Source organism: Gavia stellata, chromosome 12 (genome assembly GCF_030936135.1).
Source record: "Gavia stellata isolate bGavSte3 chromosome 12, bGavSte3.hap2, whole genome shotgun sequence".
Classification (NCBI taxonomy): domain Eukaryota; kingdom Metazoa; phylum Chordata; class Aves; order Gaviiformes; family Gaviidae; genus Gavia; species Gavia stellata.
Genome location: NC_082605.1, coordinates 22,034,978 through 22,043,220, shown reverse-complemented (window position 1 = coordinate 22,043,220; position 8,243 = coordinate 22,034,978). Strand labels below are relative to the sequence as shown.

General features: G+C 39.6%; 1 protein-coding gene across 3 annotated transcripts in view; it reads right to left on the bottom strand.

Moving 5' to 3' along the window:
• Positions 1-2,275: 2,275 nt before the first annotated feature.
• Positions 2,276-8,243, bottom strand: part of CHL1 (cell adhesion molecule L1 like) — a 55,859-nt gene continuing 49,891 nt past the window's right edge. For 2 of the 3 annotated variants that reach the window (XM_009810258.2, XM_059823249.1), the window contains 4 exons: positions 6,165-6,326; positions 5,345-5,476; positions 4,411-4,483; positions 2,276-2,492 (listed from right to left, as the gene is read on the bottom strand). In XM_009810258.2, coding sequence (XP_009808560.2) covers positions 2,276-2,492; positions 4,411-4,483; positions 5,345-5,476; positions 6,165-6,326 — 584 coding nt within the window. The remainder of the gene's footprint in view (positions 2,493-4,410; positions 4,484-5,344; positions 5,477-6,164; positions 6,327-8,243) is intronic. The other variant, XM_059823250.1, reaches the window with a different exon arrangement.

Genomic DNA, 8,243 nt, shown 5'->3' with positions numbered 1-8,243 from the left:
TCTGCCCTGGTTAGTGACCCTGCGGCTGGGAGAGCTCTGCCGGGCTCAGGTACAGCCCTTCCCCAGCCCCCCACACAGGGAGGCTAGCGAGGCTTTGGGGGAGTCCACCCCAATTTTGTTCCCTAATTTTGCTCCTATTTCAAAGACCCTTTCTCGACTAGACTAGATCATGAGCTAGTACAGGTAATTCCTAAAGGAAATACATTAAAACCAGCCTGAAGCTGGCAACAAAGGTTGTCTCAAGCTGAATCAGTTCTTAGACTTTATCTGGTTTGGGCTGCAGCAGACAAGAGTCAGCAAAGATCCTGGTGGGAATGTCTCTGTTGACGAGATGCCAATTTTCACATTTCTCCAATTATGCACTCCCTTCTTTTAAAATGAATATTTTTTTAAAAAATGACAACTACTTTGGACTTTTTCAGCATTTGGATTGAGAGAAATACAGCAAATAAAACTCAAATTTGATAATAAATTTGATAATAAAATCAAATCCTTCATACCACGGGGTCACTGACACGGAGTGGGGTGATTTTTGACTCAGGGCAGTTTCCATTCATCTTTTTATACTCATACACACGGCATCCCTGGGGGTTTCGGGGTGGCTGTTTGGGGCTTGCTTTTCCCAAATAGAGGCTAAATGGAAGGTCCTGACAAGCAAAAATAATTAAAAAAAAAAAAAAGAGGAACAGATAGGCAGAAGCATCGAGCCCCAAAGGTCTCTTACTGCTTTCAGAACTCGATGAGCACAGCTGAGAATTCATCCGCCCTGGGGAGCAGCCCAAGCGTAAGGGGAGCTGCGAAGGAACCGTGGGCTTTCTGCTGGTAACGACCTGCATTTCTGTGGGCAACTAACGGGTCTTAATGGTAGGCATTACTGGAAACTTGTAACCATGTGAGTAATTCTTGCTTCCTCTCTTTCTTCCATTGAAGTAATGGAGACCATGAAGGAGCCATTGGGGATATTTGCCTAATTACTACCACCATGGAAAATGGCTTTTAGGACCTATTCCTCCTGCAGGAACTATTTAAAAAATATTATAATTGAAGTGACAGTCATTTGTAAGTGCAAGAAGAAGTGAAGCCATATCGATACTCTACTCAAATAAGCATATTCAAAAATACAAATGCTTGTAAAGATATTCAGGAGATTCCAATACAAAAAGACCAAAAAAATGTGCTGAACAGCTTTGCTGTGTTAGTGTTGGAGAGGCAAAGAAAAGAACCAGATTTAAACCAGCGTTCAGTAAACAAAATATGAAAGAAACTATACCATAGTATTCTCTCTTTGCTTTCGCTTTTTTTTATTTAACAATGAATAGCTTGAAAATAAATGATCTCTTGAAAGTCAGGTAGGTCTGGTTCAGGTGACACTAGATGTGGGATTTATATGACTGGTATACACACAACTCCTTCTGAAAACTAGTTTTGCCGGTCCAAACTCATACTGAGAAGCAATTCTACTCATTCCTACACAGCTATACAGACTCATGCTAGCAACATGTCTCATTTCAAAATAAAACAATGCTGATTTTTACTTCTGTCAATATTAATATCATATGTACAACGTCTCCATGAAATGTATGCTAGCGCACAAATATACAGATATGGGGCAGACACCAAGCATTTTGTTTAGAAATGCAGCTTGCAGAGAGACGGGAAAACAAATTAAAAGACTTTCTAATGATGGTGGATGGGAACCCTGTTTTGCCTTGCCACAGGAAAGATACTGCAGCTTTACTTATTTAAGGAAATAGTGCCAGCTACTGGGCAGAAGATTCAGCCGCGAGGCCAGAGCTTTGTCTTTTAAGAGCAATTTTTCTGTGGATAAAGTTGCATCTCTAAGTATTGGTAATTGCAGTCAGCTGTAACCACTAAAATAATTTTAGAGTATCATAAGCAAAGGAGTTTCTTTTTTATGAAAAATTATGAAAAATACAAGGAAAAAAAATACTATACAGAGAAACATATTCCAAACCTAAGAAACACATGTAGCTGTTAACTGTACAGACGTAACACTGAGAAATTCTGATTTGGTAAGACCGAGTAAAACATTTTGTATAGTAAAGAATTATTTGTTTTGTTTTAATTAGAAGAAAACACCTAGAAATCAGGATGGAAAATCATCTTTTAGTGGCAGTGACTTATTTTTATATTACCTGCATGTCAGGTTCCTGACTGGCTCAATTGGCAACCTGCTTCCAATCACATGTGGTAACTGTGGAGTGCTAATCAAGATAAATATCACAATTAAACACGAATCATTCTCGCTAATATTTTAGGCGTGGAGAGGAAAAGTTGCCGTAGAACTCCCAGTGCTTTCGACTGATCCTTTTTCCTTAGATCCAGAATAAGCGCCAATAAATGAACCATCTTCATTGAACATCCCATGCTCCCCTTCTCCATAATCTACCAGACTATCAGCACTTTCGGTGGCTTTAATGTCCCCGTTAATTGACTGGAGGCTGCCTTTCAGCGGCTTTTCATCGCTGTCACTACAAAACAAAAAAATGCCTTTCCAAAAATCTAGCTTTTAATTATAAGCATGGAAACTGCTCTTTTATTGTGAAAGAAAGCAGCAAGAGGGAAGAGCAAGGGAAACATCTCTATGTGGGTTGTACATTGAGAATGATCCGACCCCGTGAGTCCTGCTTGGTCCGGTGCACCTCAAGCAGCTCATCTACACCAACCTGAATTCCCCGCATATGTGATTTTGTGATTATTACAACCATGGAATTGGTTAAAAAGGCACACATCAATGAAAACTACATGTGTGCGTTGGTTTTCTCCCTTTTTGCCTTGGGCAGACAGAAGAACGGACAGAAAGTGAAGGGGAAAGAAAAGGAGATACTGGAAAGGATTTGAGGGATCCGTCCCAGCGATCAGTGCTGGTATCAAGTCTTCGGCACCTTACAGAAAGAGACATTTCCATTTTACAAAACAGTGGGCAATATTCAGGGCCTACTTATTTCATTTTTCTTTTGAGGTGGGTGGGTGAACTGATGTAAAGCTATGGGATGAGACATCAGCTGTAGGTCGTATCTCACTGCTTTGTGAGCCTTTGTTTGGTTTTAGATGACTAACAAAGGGATTTTTTTCCCCTTTTTTCATTTGTTCTGCTGTTATCTTATCTTACTGTAACTGATGGAGTTTCTCTCTGCTAAAGGGGAGGAACAGGGGAAAACAAAAGCAGAATCAGAGTGTCTGTATCTGCTCATGTGCAGTCTATGTTCAATGGCAATTTCATGAAGAAGGAGAGACCCACCACCAAAATTCGGGGAAAAAAGGAAATTCCACTGGCCATTCTTCCTAACGGTACTGCAGAAGAACCAAAGCAGCCTGACTTCTCCCAACTGAACATGACATTTGGGGGGATTTGGAACGTAGATTAGAAGATTACCAAAAAAACCCAAATGAGGCCTCTGAACTAGACACATAATGACTCAGTTACAGTCCTTGCTAATGCCAATTCAGCGTCAAAGCTTTGGTAACGTCATCTGAGGAAGGACAGAGAAACGCACCTGAACTTTACCTCTTCAGCATATAATCAATCATGTGTATAATCAATACTGTAAAAATACTTGCTACCTTTCTGCACGTGGCATTTCTCTTTACAAAAATGACAAGTTTGGAGTTTGGGGGGAAAGGAGGGGGTCAAAGTTATTAACCTCAGGACTTTCTTACCTTTCTAAATATTTGTCCCATTAGAAAGCATTAAAAATTAAATAAAGATGAAATTATGCAGAAAAAAAACCCTATTCCAGTACAAATAATGTAGTATATATAAGTGGGATTTCAACAGAAATTTTACGCCTTTAAGGCAAGCGACACCAGTTTTCCAGCATGGTTCTTACAACGACGTATTTTTCTTCATACCACAGTTACATAATATTGTAAGCTTTAGTTATTTTTAAGCAGCCAAAGTGATTATTTCAGTTCTCCTACAGAAACTTCTGTAGTGAGCTTTGTTTGGATTTTTGCCATCTCTTACTGGATTTCAAACTTTCCTTTTCTTCCACAAAATGAACATTCCCCATATTATACAATTTGGGCCTGATTGGGTTTCAGAAACCCACTGAAGACATAACAGTCTTTCTATTGACTTCAATGGACATTACAGCAGGAACCCAAATTATCATATATATTTACATTATTCATACAATGTAAATAAAAAAAAACAAGTGAAAAATAACCACTGATACATCAACATTTACTTATATCCCAAATTGGATGGATTGAAGTATACTAGATATATCTTTATATTCCTACTATTATCCACTCCTATGAGGTTTGCTTTGAAAATGAAAAACAGTGTTAATTGCATGCTATAAAAATGTCCTAAATAATGATGACATCTGGAAACAAACAAAACCCCAACAAACACAAACGCTTGTTAAAGCAGGTCCTATTTACCTATATTCCCCAAAGATTTCATCTTTTATTGATTGAGCTTCGGGATCTGGATGCAAATCTTCTTTTTCTTTCACTGTACAAATAAAATAAAGCACAGATCTGTATGCCATGTTCTGCCGTGGACTTCTCTTTTTGCAGGTGCAACGGGAAAACTGCCTGTCATCACCTACAGCTGAACCTGGAGGGCAGCAGCTCGCACTGCAGGTCTGGCTGGACACAACCAGCACGCTTTCATCAAGGGTTTGGTGCCGTTCCCTGATTTTTAAGAAAGCTAGCAAGTGTTTATAGAATCGTGGAATCCTAGAATGGTTTGGGTTGGAAGGGACCTTTAAAGGCTGTCTAGTCCAACCCCCTGCCATGAGCAGGGACATCTTCAACTAGATCAGGTTGCTCAGAGCCCCGTCCAACCTGGCCTTGAATGTTTCCAGGGATGGGGCATCTACCACCTCTCTGGGCAACCAGATTTATACTTAAATATTTGTACTTAAATCCTTATTCATTGCTTTGAAAATTACAGAATTACTTTTAGCAAAATACTCTATTGTTAAGCAGTTTGGCTACCCAGGGAAGTTATGTCAGTCAGCATGTCAAGTAGCAGATATCAGGTGGAAAGTGAGCAGGTAGCCCTGCCAGCGGAACCTGAGAGGTGCAGCTGGTGAAGGACCTTGGCTCTGTGGGTGGATTAAATACTGGAAGATTCAACGAGCACTGTCAAAGGCCTTAGCAAGATCTCTGACCAGCACACAGCACTATCTAACCCAGAGAGCACAGTTTCACTTATATTCATTAGAATCCATCTTGCAGGTATTTATCAAAAGCTACAAATCCTAATTGGATGTTTCTGCTTGTGGCTTTGCAGCCTCCAGAGATAAAAGTCTGAAGGATGCTTGTTATTAACATGTGAACATAGTGAAAGGGCAATAAATCCATTTACCTGAATATTTTCCTCCTTTATTTCTTCTGACAAAGCAAATAGTCAGCAGCAGTAAGGTGAGCAAAGCGATGGCACACATCAGTCCAATAAACCACCCCTGGGTGGAAATTCCATCGTAAATGCCGGCATAGGCTTTGTGAAACAGAAGAGGAGTAAAAAAAAAGAAAATTAATCCGAGGAAAAGGGCATCACCCTACTATAACATGAATACATAATATTTTCTTCAGTGAATCTTAATTGAATCAGACTATCACTACTTATTGTGTTCAACTTAAAGAAATGCAAGACAGAAATATGTCCAGAGCGTGACATTTTTAGATTTAAGGGCAATCTGCAGTCTACAAGGCACAATACAGACATTTTGGAAAGGTAATTCTGAGAGAGTAGTTGACTCAAAGGATTAATGCCAAGTAGGAAAGCTGAACAGAGAATTGTTAAGCCTCTCATGCAAAAGCAGTTTTGCGAAAGAAGTAGAGTTAAAAGTGCACCTGATACATGCAAACCACTGGACTGGCACACTTAAAATGGATTATACCACAGCACTTCCCTTTCAAAATCGCATAGGAGGGAAAACTGTTTCGTAAAGGTTTGTAATTGTTCCAGGCTTTTGTGTGTCAAGTAAAGCATAAGACTCAGCCGAGAACCACGGATGCGTTTATGCTCCCATGGGATTCAACTGCAAGGGTCAACTTAAAAGTCACAGAACAGAATTACGGTTCATGATTTGGGCACACTTTCACTGCAAAACATCAGATGCAACCTCAACATTTATTTACATTCAAAATAAATCTTTATCACCTCGAAGGGTTTCATGTCTCACCTCTCCCCCTTGTCTCAATTACATCTTCAAAAATGCTATTGTTATCAACCCAATTCTTAGTCACTAGACGAACTGTATATTCAGTTCCAGGCTCAAGTGCCTCAATGGGGTGAAACTTTTGGGTGGGGTTTACTGCTTCTGAAATCTTGCCGATCCCTTTACCTACGAAATGTACATATTTAAGTCATAGTGATTAATTGTATTCATTGAACAAAAGGCCCGTGAAATGCACAGTTGCAAATAATGTAAATAACACACAAATATGACACAAACGGATTTTTAACATTTGTCACCAGATAATCTGATTTCCAAAAGCAGGCAGTAAACTAAAAAACATTCCCTCTATTTGATTTTTAATATTCCATCAGATCAAATAAACAGCAGACTGAAGTAATCCTGATGTTTATGAAGGGGTTTGTACATTTCCCAAGATGAAAGTTAATATTGATGGGGGATTATGGAGCTGCTTTAACTAATGCGTGCTTAAAAAATTACAACTTGAATATGGGCTTGCTTTGTATAGATAATCTGGGGTTTGATGCTTCTCCCATTGAACTGAACTCAGCAGGGAAGCACAGACAGCTTGTTATCTGGAAATGGATTCTTATATGCCTCATGGAAAAAATGAACATTGGGATTTGTGCTCGTTTCTCTCCTGACAGTGATTTTCTAGGTCCTTTTCAATTCCACAATGCCTGCACAAAGCACTGTTTTAGATATAGCTGAAGTTTGCTTTTAAATTGATATTTCAGCATTTAAATGTTCCTGATGAGTTTAATATTTGATTAAGAGGCAGAAGGGAAGTTCCAGTAGCCCCAGTTTTAGAGCCTTTTTACTTGCAAAACTCCTACTGTCATTTTTGTCTGCATTGAGATTGCAGGGTATTAAATAAGCTTTTTTAAAATAGCATTTGTGGATAACAGAAAAAAGGACATCTACGGAGGTTAGCAATCACTGCCTGAACATGAAAAGCCTGTTCATACAAGCAAATTCAAAACTGCGGGTTGACACGGGGGATCTCTTTAGTCAAGGGGTACAACACGGTACTGTGCCTGCCCTCGACGGCAGGAGAGACATTTGGGGGGGCTGCATTTAATAAATACAACTCTTTAACTGTGTTCAGTTGCCTAATTTGCCTGCTTTATCCAAAGATGTCTAAACTAAGGATTGAGCACACAGTATAATTTGAAAACTACTTGACCAATTAGCACTGACAGTAAAACAATGCTCATTAATACTTAAGCTAGCAAACAAGCAAAGCAAGAAGCTTTCAGAGAGTAAAGCTTAGTTGACAGCTGAAGGAAAAAAAAAAAAAAGATTAAGACAAATCCAAGCACCATCAAGGCAGCAGTTCAAGATAAGTTTTCCAAGGCAACTATACATGTATTACAATAAGCAGTTAAATTAGTAGACCATTGGGACTCAGAGAGAACACATACAGCTGAAATACTGCTGATACTGAAGCACAGCTTATTAGCATAAATTAATCCATCTATTGGTAATTTTTCGCTAAATGAAGTATGTGAAACTGAGCTATAATTTGTAATCAAACTGCAAATTAAGCAACAGGATAGCACAGGTATACTTTAATTACATGTTCTAAAATGAAGACACCAGAAAAAGGCATTTAATGGAAATACCATCCATAAAGTAACAAGAATGAATGTGAACCTTAAATCCATTATGCATTAAATACCATGTAACACTTCCGCATGACATGATAACCACATGGTCCAACTTGCACACAACACCGGCCTCCTCAGGAAGCATTTCTCCTGAGCTCCCAGTAAGCAAAATGCTTAACCCTGCGCTCGATGGTAACCTACAGCTGTGGTTCGTGGCGCATTTTCTTAAACCAACTTAACCAGTCCATATCTACCACCTATTTATTTCCAGTTTGTGCCAGCCTCTTCTTTTTGAATGGTCAGCTCCTTACAGAAAGGGGGAACTGATACGGCTGAAAAATAACCCCTTTGTCGACCAGGTTTTCCCTCAGCCGGCTCAGCCCCTCCGGCCGTGCCGCTGCCCTGGCACAGCGAGCAGCACAGGGCTGGGACGCGCGTACTGGAACGAGGGTCC